Source organism: Cynocephalus volans, chromosome 10 (genome assembly GCF_027409185.1).
Source record: "Cynocephalus volans isolate mCynVol1 chromosome 10, mCynVol1.pri, whole genome shotgun sequence".
NCBI lineage: Eukaryota > Metazoa > Chordata > Mammalia > Dermoptera > Cynocephalidae > Cynocephalus > Cynocephalus volans.
In genome coordinates, this window is record NC_084469.1 from 104243471 (window position 1) to 104257443 (window position 13973).

A 13973-nucleotide genomic window follows, 5' to 3' on the forward strand; every position below is an offset into this window, starting at 1 on the left:
TGTTACTATGCCTATTAGGCCTCATACAAATTCAGTCTATAGCCCAAGGGAGTCAGACCATCAGAATACTCCCAACCATGACAGTATGAATTGGTTCCCTCGTACACACATATGGGCTTGTTAGAAAACCCAAACTGTGCATGGATCTTTAATGTGCAGCTTCTAGACACATCTGTAGAAACCTACACTTTGTAGAACACAGAAGTCAAATGGTGGTGATTTCGAGGATACTTTTAAAAAAAATTTTATTTAAAGAGATCTTTTTAACATTCACTTGTTCATATTGGTGGGGTACAGTGTGTTGTTTCAATACATGCATGTACTTCACAGTGACTTATGTACGGTGGATAACGTAGTTTTATACCATTAGTCCACCACTTCTCCTTTCTCCTCCACCCCCTTCCCCTCCAGCCTGCTGGTAACCATTATTCTACTCTTTACCTCTATGACAACCACTTTTTAACTTTTTTCTAAGATTCCACGATTGAGTTCATGTGGTATTTATCTTTCTGTACCTGACTTACTTCATTTAACATAATGGTTTAGTTCCATTCATGTTGCTGCAATTGACAGGATATCGTTTGTTTTTATAGCTGAATAGCATTCCATTGCAACTGAAAGAACTGAAGGCTTTACCACATTTTTTACCCTCATAGAGTTTCTCTCTAGTCTGAGTTCTTTCATCTCTTCAAAATGAAGAGGAAAAATCAAAGACTTTCCCACATTCCTGACAATGATAAGGTTCATTTCAATTATGCCTTATCATGTGCCTTCTAAACTTTATGAGATAAAGGCTTTCCCCCCTTCCTTGCATTCAATGTATGTGTTTCTTCTAGTGTGAATTCCCTCATGTTTTCAAATATAACTGGACTACTGAAAGCTCTACCACATTTTTTACATTTATAAGGTTTTTCCCCATTGGCAGTCCTTTCATGTTTTCCAGTGTTACTGATAAAATTGAATGCTTGCTCACATTCCTTACATTAAATAGGTTTTGCTTCAGTATGTGTTCTTCCATGTTTTTGAAAAAAAATTGGAGCAAGTGAAGGCTTTTCCACATTGTTTACATTCATAGGGTTTCTCTACAAATGTGTCTGAAATGAACTGAAATGAACTTAAAGTGAACTGGAGAGAATCAGAGACTTTCTCACAACCCTTACATTTTTAAGTTCCTTTACCAGTGTGCATTTTCATATGTTTCCAAACAGACTGAAGAGAAATGAAGGTTTTCCCACATTTCTTACATTCATAGGGTTTCTCTCCAGTGTGAATTCTTTCATGCATCCTAATGGAACTGGACCTACTAAAGGCCTTATGACATTGTTTACATTTCTCTCCAGTATGTGTTCTTTCATGATATCGACAGGCACTGGAATGACTAAAGGCCTTACCACATTGTTTACATTCATAGGGTTTCTCTCCAGTGTGAGTTCTTTCGTGCATTCTAAGGGAAATTGAACGACTGAAGGTTTTACCACATTGTTTACATTTATAGGGTTTCTCTCCAGTGTGAGTTCTTTCATGTCTTCGACAGGTACTGGAATGACTAAAGGCTTTTCCACATTGTTTACATTCATAGGGTTTCTCTCCAGTATGAGTTCTTTCATGTCTCCGAAAGGAACTAGAACAACTGAAGGTTTTCCCACATTGTTTACATTCATAGGGTTTCTCTCCAGTGTGAGTTCTTTTATGTTTTCGAAAGGAAGAGGAATCACTAAAGGCTTTACCACATTGCTTACATTCATAGGGTTTCTCTCCAGTGTGCGTCCTTTCATGTATTTGAATGTAATTAGAACGACTGAACACCTTCCCACATTGCTTACATTCATGATGTTTCTGTCTATTATAAGGTTGATCATATATACAAAATAAACTAGGATAGCCAAAGCCTCTTCCATAAATCTTACGTTTTTGTGATCCATCTTTACCGTGCGTTATCATGTGTCTTTGAACATGTATGAGAGAAATGAAGGTTTTTCCACATTTCTTACAATCAAAGGGTTTCTCTCTAGTTTGAGTCCTTTCACGTATTCTAAAGGAGTGGTGATAACTGAAGGCTTTTGCATATTGCTTACATTTATATGTCTTCTCTTTATATTCCTGATACTTACGTGGTTTCTGTCCAGTATAAGCTCTGATGTGTTTATTAAGGGATGAACGACAAGTGAAGACTTCTCCACATACACTGCTTACGTGTGGCTTTACTCCAAGAGCAGTTTTCATCTTCAGAATGCAATCCAGAATCTGGCTGAAGTTCTGTCCATATTGACTAACCTCTTTACTTTCATAGTCTCTCTCTACTATATGACTTCTGTAATAAATGACAAGCACATTACTATGGGTTCATTTATAAATGATTTTATATCTATTAATAGGTATCTGAGTTACATTTTTAACATTAGCAAGGCAAATATAGGCTTTATGCCCTGTGTGTATTATTTAAACATGAATGAATGAAACAGTCTGCACAATGACTCAACCATAACTATTATGAAAACACTGATATTTACATAAGGTTTATTAATACTGTGTCTCAGTGACCTATTTTGGAAATGCTCAACAGGTGTGTCACATTTAAGTAGGTATTTTTGAAGAAAATTTTCTAATAAATAAATTAGAATTCGTGCTCATTTGTTTTGTTTGTTTTTACAATTTCCTAACATTCTAAGATCTGTCAAGGAACACTGTGTTCATTTATGTGTGCAACTTACCTTAGATTTCTTGTGGGATTTTTGTATTGATCTTCAATGTTTTGGTCATCCCATTCTTTCTCTAAAATGCAGACCCAGAAAAATCATCATAAATTATCAAAAATTACATAAAACTTGTTTGAATCTGTGTTCATGGTACACATTCCTGTGTTCATGGAAGCCATTCCTGATTTATTCATACTCATATTTTTCCATATTCTAAATCAGTGAACTGCACTGACAACCATGAAATCCATGTTCTGTATTTGATTAAGTAAAGAATGTTGTCATCCTTACCTATACAAGCCAGGTTCCCTAGTGTTTCCAACATCACATCTCTGTAGAGATTTTTCTGGGAAGGATCCAGCAAAGCCCACTCCTCCAACGTGAAGTTCACAGCCACATCCTCAAAGGCAACTGAGTCCTGAAACATCCCACATGTGTAGGGAAGAATGGTTAAGACTGACAACACTTCAAATGTCTAGACTCACTTCCTCCCACACAGCAACTCTGATGCTAGAATTGAACTGCTCAGTAAAGCAACAGCTGCAGAGGAGCATGCCTCTGTTTGGTAGGTCTGGGAGTAAAATGCGCTCCCTGAGTCACCCTAATGTCTCTTTGTACAGAAGGTCTGTAGCACTTGTCATAACAAAGTCCCACTAACTAGTGTGTACAAGAGTTAACATTAGCAGTCCTGAGACTGCATATGCTTAGAAATGATTGCTCAAAAAGTACAACCTTTGATGGTATCTAGAAACAACATTTTGGGAGGGACCTCATTAACCTAACTGATAAGAGAATCATAACTTACTGGAATAGAAACCCATAAGGAGGAACCTCTATGGAAAGTAGTACAGGGTTGAAACAAATAAACAACCCAAAATCATAATTGATAAATTGCTGAGGGCTGAGTGTGGACAAGTTGTAGAGGTAAAAACTCCAGGGGCCCAGTTGTAAAAGGTCCCCATTATTTTGTCAGATTTACCTCCAGGAACTCTACCCGTTCAACACAGTGAAGATCAGAAAGAGGGGGGAAAAATCACATTTTGTTTCTGACAGAAGGAGAATAAAGTTAGCCATTTAAAAATATTCCTAGAAGACTCTGTCTTTTCTTAAGTCCCGCCTTCAAAAATAACTATTACCCAAAAGCCTACTCAATTAAAATGTTACCAGTGCCAAACCTCCTGGGATAAGGGAAATACCCAATTCCATCCTCCTCTAACCTTCTTGCTTCATCTAAAAAGGAGTGAGAATTTGAAGTACATATGCAAGTCACAACTCAGAAGCTTCAAAAAGTGAGCCCACGTGTGTCAATGGAATGCTTCCCTTCTCCCTACAAACCTTACCACATCAATAGGAGTCCTGTATAATAACAGCAAAATACAACTGGAGAAAACTGCACGCCAAACACCTTATTTAAGAAGTCTTCAGGTGTATAATAACAAATGAGGTAACACTGAGCAAGTGGACAAATTTCTAGAAATAGCTACCAAAACTGAGTCGTGAAGAAATAAAAATTCTGAGCAGATTAACAACTAATAAGGAGATTTACTCTGTAATTAAAAATCCTCACCAAATAAAAGTCCAGAAGCAATCAGTTTCACTGGTGATATCTCCCAAACAATTAAGCAAGATTTCACACCAATTGTCCTCAAATTCCTCCAATAAATTGAAGAGACAGGACACTTCCAGATTAAATGTACAAGGTAAAAATGCTCACAACAAAGATAGAGGACAACAAAAAAGAAATCTTCAGACAAGTATCCATTAGGAATACAGCTTCAAAAATCCTCAACTAAATACATACTCAAATATACAGTAATCAAAACAGTGTGGTACTGGCAGAAAGACAGAGATATGGACCAACGGAATAGAATACAGAGCCCAGAAAGCCGTCCTCACATATACGGGAAAATGAATTTTACCAAGAGTGCCAAGATCATTCAATGTAAAAAGGACAGTTTTTTAAAACACAGTCCTGGGAAAATTAGATATCCATATGCAAAAGACTTAATGAAGTTGAACCCTTACCTTATACCATATACAAAAATAAAATAAAAATGGATCAGACCTAAAAGTAAAAGGTAAAACTACACAAGTATGAGGGGGAAAAAACCTAAAAAAAAAAAAAAAAATGAAAGAAAGAAAAAGAAAAAGTATGAAAGGCTGTAGAGAGAACTTCCTTCAGAAATTATGGTGTTCAAAAGCACCCCAGGTACACTAGAGAATTAAGAGATCCCCATGAATGCCTAGAAAATAACACATTTTCAAAAAGGAACTGAGAAGATGTTAATTTTCTTCACTAGTTATCTCTAGGCACAATTCAGCAAGAAGTGAAGGCTGAAGCAGTTTTAAATATCCTGGCTACAAGTTAAAGGAATGCCCCAGCACAGAGGCATTTGCAAAGGCTGGAAGAGCTGAGGTTTTCTTTATTATTTTTTTCTCTCCTGGCATTCAAGGAAATCTGTGTCAAAACACTGGCTGAACACAAAGCCGGCCCGTGGCTCACTCGGGAGAGTGTGGTGCTGATAACACTAAGGCCCCGAGTTCGGATCCATATAGGGATGGCCCGTTGACTCACTTGGGAGAGCATGGTACTGACAACACCAAGTCAAGGTTTAAGATAAGGGGTTACTGGTCATCTTCAAAAAAAAAAACAAAAAACGTTGGCTGAACACAAAGTAAAAGAAAAGAGACTTCAGTGACTACACAGAAGGAATACAGTCTCTGCAAAAATACTTTGGAACAGGGCTGGCCTGTGGCTCACTCGGTAGAGTGCGGTGCTGGTAACACCAAGGCCACGGGTTCGGATCCTATATAGGGATGGCCGGTTTGCTCACTGGCTGAGCGTGGTGCTGACAACACCAAGCCAAGGGTTGAGATCCCCTTACCGGTCATCTTTAAAAAAAAAAAAAAAAAAAAACTTTGGAAGAATCACAAAAGAAACTGACAACTTCAGCCTTCAACAAAGAAGAATAGCAAACACTGAAGAAGGGAGAAAAATATGATTTCCAGAGTAAGACCACTGTAATATTTAAGTGTTCACTTTTTGGCAACAACAAAAAATCACAAGAAATACAAAGAAAAGGAAAATATGGGTCATCAGTGGAATAAAAAATTGTGATAAACCATCTAAAAAACCTCAGATATGAAATTTACTAGACAAAGATTTTTAAACCAACTGTGTTAACTATGCTCAAAGGAATAAAGGCAACCATGGAGAAAGAACTAAAGGAAACCAGGAAAAGGATGTAAGAATAAAACAATATCGATAAAGGATTAAAAATTATCAAAAAGGCCATGTAGAAATTATGGAGCTGGAAAGTACAAAAAAAAAAATGATAAATTCACTGTAAGTATTCAAAGGCAGACATAAGCAAAGCAGAAGAATGAATCACTTAACATGAAGATAAAATAAATGAAATTACCTAGTCTGAAGAAAGGCGGTGGAGGGGAGGGAAAAAACTGAGAGAATGTCACCAGTATCTACCTTAGAAGAATTCTTAAGAGAAGTTCATCAGAAAGAAGAAGATGATATAGTTTAAGAACTTGGATCACACACAGAATAGAGTGTTAAAAAACAATTAATACAGGGCCGGCCCATAGCTCACTCGGTAGAGTGCGGTGCTGGTAACACCAAGGCCACGGGTTCGGATCCTATATAGGGATGGCCGGTTCGCTCACTGGCTGAGCGTGGTGCTGACAACACCAAGCCAAGGGTTGAGATCCCCTTACCGGTCATCTTTAAAAAAAAAAAAAAAAAATCCTTGTAAATTGTATGCATTTGCCTGCCTCATTCTTTGGTATGAAATTCCTTCCCAGTTCAAAGGTCATTATACTCTCTAACCCCTTCTCACACACAAGGTGAGTACAATTAATGCTACTGAGCTGTACACTTAAAAATGGTTAAGATGGTAAATTTTTCGTTATGCATTTCATTCCAAAATTAAAATCAATGTTGTATTACATAAAAAATGGGACTCAACTCATAAAACCACTTAGGAGCAGACAGTAGCATTGTTAGGTTTTGAAGAGTTCTTCCTACTTTATCATTGAAGCTGCTAGTCATTACTGGCAATCATTTTTTTTACTTATTTTTTTTTTTTTGGTCTGACCGGTAAGGGGATTGCAACCCCCGGCACAGTGTTGTCAGCACCACGCTCAGCCAGTGAGTGCACCGGCCATCCCTGTATAGGATCCAAACCTGCAGCCTCGGCCAGCGCCGCACTCTCCCGAGTGAGCCACGGGGCCAGCCCACTGGCAATTATTTTTAAACGAAAAAGCCGATAACACTTGTCATTCATATTCTGTGCAAGCACTACTTATCATTTTTGCATGCTTGGGAATATAAAGGAGAAAGTATCAGTTATTGATTATGTATTTCTACTGGGTCCACACTGCATTTCTTATAAACTATAATGATGCTTCTCATTTTCTGATAACTTTCCTCTTATTTGTTAAATGTATTAAAAGATATTTTTACAATGCCAACCAATATGGTGGTCCAATGACAATGAGCAGAGAGTAAAATGTGGGGTGTCCCAAAAGTTTCTGTGCAGTTTTAAGCTATAATATAGTGTACTTGGTCCCTCCATGGTACTGCAGGAGATGTATGAATGCACACTTTTGCAGGGCACTGTTTCAAAGTTTAATTATATTTCTCTTACTTTCTTGGTTTTGTAAATTTTTAATAATGAGCTTTTGATTTTAATTTTTTGTTTCAGTCCCTCCTGCAGATGGCAGATGTTGAGTGAAATAAAAAATTGGGGTTGGAAGTTTAATATTCAAAATTTGCAAACTTTGGGCCGGCCCCGTGGCTCACTAGGGCTGGTTAGCTCACTTGGGAGAGCGTGGTGCTCACAACACCAAGTCAAGGGTTAAGATCCCCTTACTGGGTCATCTTTATATAGGGGGAAAAATTTGCAAACTTTGAAGGAAACATAGTTAAAATGTCAAGTGATGTATTGTAGCTTTGTAGCATTTATACTTCTACAAGTATCAGGGCTTAAAACTGCACTAGAACTTTGGGGAAACTATGTATTTGCATAGAAGTGCCTTCCTCCTTTTTAAGCAGTTTTTTACAGGGCTGTGCTCTACCTACTTTAATAACCTAAGTTTCTTTTCTCTACATTTGCTAAAGGAACATTATGAAGAGGAGTGTTAATTCACATGTAATCAATTAAAAGGAACTGGACTGTAACAGTAGCAGGGGATACGAAACAGTTTTATCCTACATGTTAACCTGGCTGTAGGTGTCCCATTTCAAACCTTGCTATTTAAGAGGGAAGTTACTTAAAACTTAGGAACCCTTACTTTAGGCTTTAAATGGCAGCAAGTAAATAATTTCAGGAGATTAATAACCATGTCGCATAAATTTGAAATATTTTTTAAAAGATCAGTTTTCTCAAGTATGTGAAATCTATTTCTCTTACCTTCTCAAATGTGATCCTAGGCATCCTGTCTATGAACAAAGCATTTCTGAGCCAGGAATACCTTGTTTCAATATAGCAGTGCTTCACATTACACCGAGTGCTGCAAGTTCCATCATTTTAAAAGGACAGAGACATAAATGCTAAATAATGGTATATAAAATATTACAATCTACCACCTCAAAAAATATTGTTTATGGAATTCAGAGGTGGGAGATTCAAGATGTTGCTGTTGTTATTGGCAGCCGGCCAATACAGAGATACAAACCCTTGACCTTGGTGTCAGAAGGCAGTGCTCTAACTAAATGAGCTAAACGGCCAGCCCTTAAATGGTATTTTTAATTTTTATTTATTTATTTTTGGTGGCTGGCCAGTTAAGGGATCAAAACCCTTGACCTAGGTGACCACACTGTAACCAACTGTACTAACCAGTGAGCCTTTAAGTATTGATTGCACTTTTATGTTGAAAAGTATTTACAACTTACGTGGTTTTCATTTCTCATGTGTATCTTTAAAAAATCTAATAAACTCTATTTTATTTTTTTTAAGCCAGCAAAAATCACTCAAACTAGCAGTTTATGTATGTAGGAAAGGAAATCATGAGGCATTTGTATTTTATAGCTCAACAGAAAAAGTACTTGTATCTGTCCCTTTCAGACAATAAAGATGACATTTGTTATTTCCATGACAAACTGCTTAGTGAACAATCACACTTGAACACTTCTACCTGTTGCAAAGTTGTGTCTCATAGTGTTTTTTGGGTTGTCGTTGTTTTCTGGCTGGCCAGTATGGGGTCTGAACCTGTGACCTTGATGTTATAAGGCTGTGCTCCAACCAACTGTGCTAACTGGCCTGCCCAGGATTTAGCATTAATCTCCAAAGTCCAGGTAACAGGAAACAAAACAGTTATCCACTGTGACTAATTCTCCAACCTGTAAAGGAGACGAATTGATGTTTTGGTGAATCTTTGTAATTTACCAATTTATCTACCAATGCTCTCTTGGTGGAAATGTGTTCATTTATCTGCAGCCATCATGGGAGAGAGATTTTTCCTATTTCTATTCTTTGGTAGTATTCTCAAGGTTAAGCCCTGGAATTCCACTTGAAATCACCCAAGTGAAAAAAATAGATTTCAGAAAAAAAAGTAAATTAAAATTTTTAATAAATGGGATATGAGACTAGATATTTTTTCCTGAAATCCTCTTCTTTCCTGCCTCTTTGTAAATATCTTTCAAGTTCCATTGATAAAATACATTGTACATCTAAGTAAAACAGGATCAAATAAGTGACCAAACTTTTAAAAGGTGAACCTAGGGAGGGGCAGTGCTGACTGAAACACACACTTGTCTGACTCAAGGGTGGACATATATTACATGTGACATCCCCCACCCCCATTTTGCTCACTGAAGGGCTCAAAGACCACCTCCCATGAGACACTGGATTGTGCCCCCCTTTGTACCCAAACTGCACTGCATTCTGCTTTTCAGGTTCTTGCACCATCTCAATGAGGTGGGTTTTCATTGTTTTTGGGGACACTTTTCCCTCCCTTCACTAGTCTGAGAGAATCCAGAGGGCAGGAATCATTTGTCTTTTTTTCCTCAATACCAGCATCTGATTGGCTGACCAGTGTATCTCCAAGGAATAAAAAACAGTTTGGGAGTAGAAAAGCTGAGTGTCCCAAGGAGTCAGCTATTTAGATGAAAGATAAACCAAGAGATTCCTCCGAGACCCTGGGCCTCCAGCTGTTCCCCTGAGGGGCTCCACACCCCCACACCTCAGGCTGTCCTCTGGGAGGAAATGACCCAGGGTCTGACACTCACTAGACACTCCAAGAGACTTGGCAGCTGTGGACATCTGGGTCAGCCCCAGGCAGTTCCGAAACCCACGACCAGGAAAAGACAGGAGGGAGAGCTGAGCACACCTCAGCCTGTACAGTTTCCAAAGGGGAACCTCACACTAAAGACTTTCTGATAAGGTGTCTGTGCCCAAGGAAGATAAAAAGAGGCACAAAGATACAGCAAAGTTCAGGCGGTTATCTTCTGCATTCCTCTCAAGTGAAAGTCCACAAAGCTAATCTTTAAAAAGAGCCATCCACTGCTTGTGAAAAAACGATAAACAATTACAATACCGTGTCTCTTCGAAATGGAGAATGGAAAAATGGTTGATAATGCAATGCTATTGTGAATCGCAGAGGGGAAGTCGCCTTTGGGGACTGCGGGGGGATGTGGAAATCTAAGGATTCATGGCCTGCCCAGGAAAAGCCACGCTGGGGGGACCGGGTCGTGGATTAGAGACCCAGCTTCTCATACAGTGGAAAACTCAGGGGAAAACTGATACCCTTGGGAGAAAAGATGAGACCCCACGGACCACAGCTCCTCCTTCACAGGAGCCCCACGGCCCGAGTCGGGTGACCCCTGAGGACCCCGCCGTCACCGCACACTCTGGGGACAGGCGAGGCTGTCCAGAGAGGGCTCCGGGCCGAGGTCGCCGCCGCAGGGACAGGACAGGACGCCCGGGGTCCCGGCCGCCGGCCCCTCCCCACCCTGCGGCCGGAGGGGACCGAGGACCGCGCTGCGCCGGCGGCGGACTCGGGGCCGCAGACTCCGGGGCTGAGCGCGGGGAGGCCCGGGTCCCGCGGCCACGGCCGGCTCCGGCCGGTTCCAACCGGCCCCGCTCCCCGTCTCGGGACGCTCGCCCCACACTCACCATTTCCTGGCCGCCGGGGTGTCCCCGCGTCCCTTCTACTGCTCCCGCTGCCAGAACAGGTCACAGAAGACAGAGGCTGCGCCCCAGCAACCTGGGGCCTCCGGGAACAGCGGAGACCGGACCCGAGGCGCAGAGGGCGGGAGAAAAGACCAGGCCGCCTCGGGAGTGTGGGCCCCGCAGGCGCGCGGTGTGAGACAGTTCGCACGGCCCCGCCCTCGGGCAGCCGATTGGATAGTGCTTCAAGCTTCGTCTCCTGGGGCATGACTGACAGGAGCAGCGATCCAATAGGTGACTGAGTGGAGACAGATTGACGGGTTCCAGCCACAGCCCTTCGCAGGCTCCGCTTCTTCTCCCGACCGAAGCCGGTCCCGCCAGGCGGTATTTGCATTTCAGCAGAACTCACTCCAGACTTTGGAGCTGGCGCTGGCCTCTTCCTGTACTCACTGGGCCCGTCCTGCTTCTTTCTTATGAACGTGGGCTCACAAGTGTGCAGGGAAATTCCAGGCTCAGTATCCCACGCAGCGATCTCTTTCCCTCAGAGCAGGAGGGGCCCCCACGGGAACAGGAGGGAGGGCCTGATGTCCTCCAGGGACCAGGGATTTGAAATATAAATGAGGCAACTGGCCGCATAGTCTAGGCTTCCTCACAGCTTGTATCTCAATCTACTCATTTCCACGCAAGAAAATAAAACCACGGTAACAAGGGAATAAAATTATTGAATGCATGAAAAAAATCATTGAATGCATGGAGTTATACAGCATCGGTATCTCCTAAAGTAGTTAAAAGGGAAGAAAAACAAACATTTTAACTGGTTTAGATAAGCAACCGCTTCACCCACAGCTCATAAGAAAACCTGCAAGGTTAAAAATATTCCCAAGATTGGGAGCCAGCCAGAATCTGACTGTGGAAATGGAGCCCCAGAGGGGATCTGTCCCTGGTGATGATGACAGAGCATCACAAATAGTAGCCTAGCATAAGGTAAGCCATCACAAATATTAGCTTAGCATAGAGCAGCCATAACATGAGCTTAACATTGAGGAAAGAATTCTTCTTGAACAATGAACAATCACTGCAGTTTGTTAAGAAGAAAAAAGCAAGGCCATAACTCAGCCAAACTTGCAAAAAAAAAAAAAAAAAAAAAAACTTGCAAAACTAACAGTCTTGTTGGAAGCTGCAGATATTCTGGAAAGGAGATAAAGCTAGAGCCAGGAAGTCTGACTCCAGGTTTCACAGGACTGAGCCCAAGGATGGAGAATAAAACATGCTGACCTGCATGTAGTCACCATCCCGTCTGCTGCATTTTTCACTAACCATCTCCCTTTATCTTTTTGGTTTTATATAGACCCCCACTAAATCCCTATAGTTCTAGTCTGTCTCCTCAGACATCTGATAACAAACTTCCTACCTCAAACCAACATTTGGGACTGATGAGTCTTTTATTTCTGAGCAGAGAGAAGTGGAACCTGGATGCCAGTAGCAATGAGACAGTGACACCAAAATGTTTAACTCTCGGAGCTCAACATGCCCTCCCATCACCTCCTCAGTGTAGAACATTCCTTCCTTCAAAACCTTAATTTCCAGAAGCAGAAACTCTCACCTGAAGTCAGTTCTCACACCTAAATAAATTGTCAAATTCATGAATCCATTTTCCAGGAGACAACCCATTTAGTCTTTCTCTAAGATAACCTTCACAGATTTTCTTTCTTCACAAAGAAATCTTTTCATAAACTTTTTGAAGTATGCTGATATATACAAATTACAGTCTGACTCCATTGACCAGACACATGCACAACCAAACACTGTCCAGAAAATGGCCCGCCCAAGGCAACCAGTTATAACCTCAGAAAGGACAAAACCTCCCCACTCCATCTGTATGTTGGTCTCCTGCTTTCCAGTGCTCTGCAGCTTCTCATTGTCAACCCTCCTTCTGCAGTTGTTCTGAGCAGATGAAGGCCAGCTACAGGGCAGGGCAGGCTGCTCAGGAAGCACCAAGGGAGCCTTCATTTCCCTCCCTCTGCAGGCTCAAGATTGTCCTCAGCTTGGAGGCACTGGCCTCAGGCCTCTGCTACCCACTCCAGGTTATGCACCTGCTTCACTCCAACTGTGATAAACTAAATGAGGCAAACACCCTCTATTTTATTGTTTGTATAAGAAACCAACAGAGTCCCTGATTTTTTCCTATTTTTATGCATAAAGTAAAGGAGGAAAATACTGATACTTTATATGAACTTTAAAACTGGCAAAAAAATATTCTTTTGCAAAAACAAAGATGCCAGCAAACTATTATTTTCAAATGTCTACTTTACCCATTTGAAACTCTCAACCCAAGTTCCACCTTCATGACCCATCTAGTCATTTCTTTTTCTTTTTCTTTTTTTAAAAAAAAATTTGTAGAGTTTATTGGGAGCCAAATGTGAGGACTGACCAGGGAAACACTATCTGACACAGTCAGAGAAGTGCTCCCCCATCCAGTCATTTCTGTAGCTAAATCCTAACCATTGCATAAAAAGCTTTCCCCTTTCAGGCAGTTTAACTGGCCCCAGGTTCAATCCACCTGTGGCTCTCCTAGTCCCTCCATTTAAATTACTCATGTGAAGTTGTCTTCCAGGATAGACTATGATATCTTGGCTGAGTACGATGTCCATTTTATTTGCTCCTATTCTTCCTAACCCATCACACCACCGGCTCACTGAGGGCACACACAGAATGTTACAAACTGACCATCACCTGCTGTAAACATTGGAAATCCCAGCACAACCCTGAGAAATCCACACCCCAGAGGGGCTGTGTGGGTGTTAATGCCACCTCCACCACAAGACAGAGTGTCACTGTTTTTCCCTTTCTGGAAAATTGGCTCAAAGCAGTTTCTGTTAGAATTTTATATAGAGGAACACAGCTGAAAGAAGTAAAAATAACACTGTTTAATTTGGTTTCATTTACGTGATTTGACTCTTCATGATTTGTTAAGTGTTAACCCTGTGTACCTTGACTGAATTTTAGTGATTCTAAAAAGTGCAGCTGTAGTAAATTCTTATAATTTTATGCTGCCTCAGTGTCCATTTTAAGTATAAGTTTAACTTTTTCATATCAGAAGCAGGGCTTAGTAACCCTTGACATGGTTTCCAGTTCTACACTTTCTCCCAGTTCC

At 40.8% G+C, this 13973-nt stretch overlaps 1 protein-coding gene across 1 annotated transcript; it reads right to left on the bottom strand.

Moving 5' to 3' along the window:
• Positions 1-234: 234 nt before the first annotated feature.
• Positions 235-3123, bottom strand: LOC134388127 (zinc finger protein 627-like). The gene is made up of 3 exons (XM_063110920.1): positions 2988-3123; positions 2712-2772; positions 235-2311 (listed from the first exon to the last, which is right to left on the bottom strand). The coding sequence occupies exons 1-3, from the start codon at positions 3121-3123 to the stop codon at positions 1165-1167; spliced, it is 1344 nt and encodes a 447-aa protein (XP_062966990.1). The 3' UTR covers positions 235-1164.
• Positions 3124-13973: the final 10850 nt, after the last annotated feature.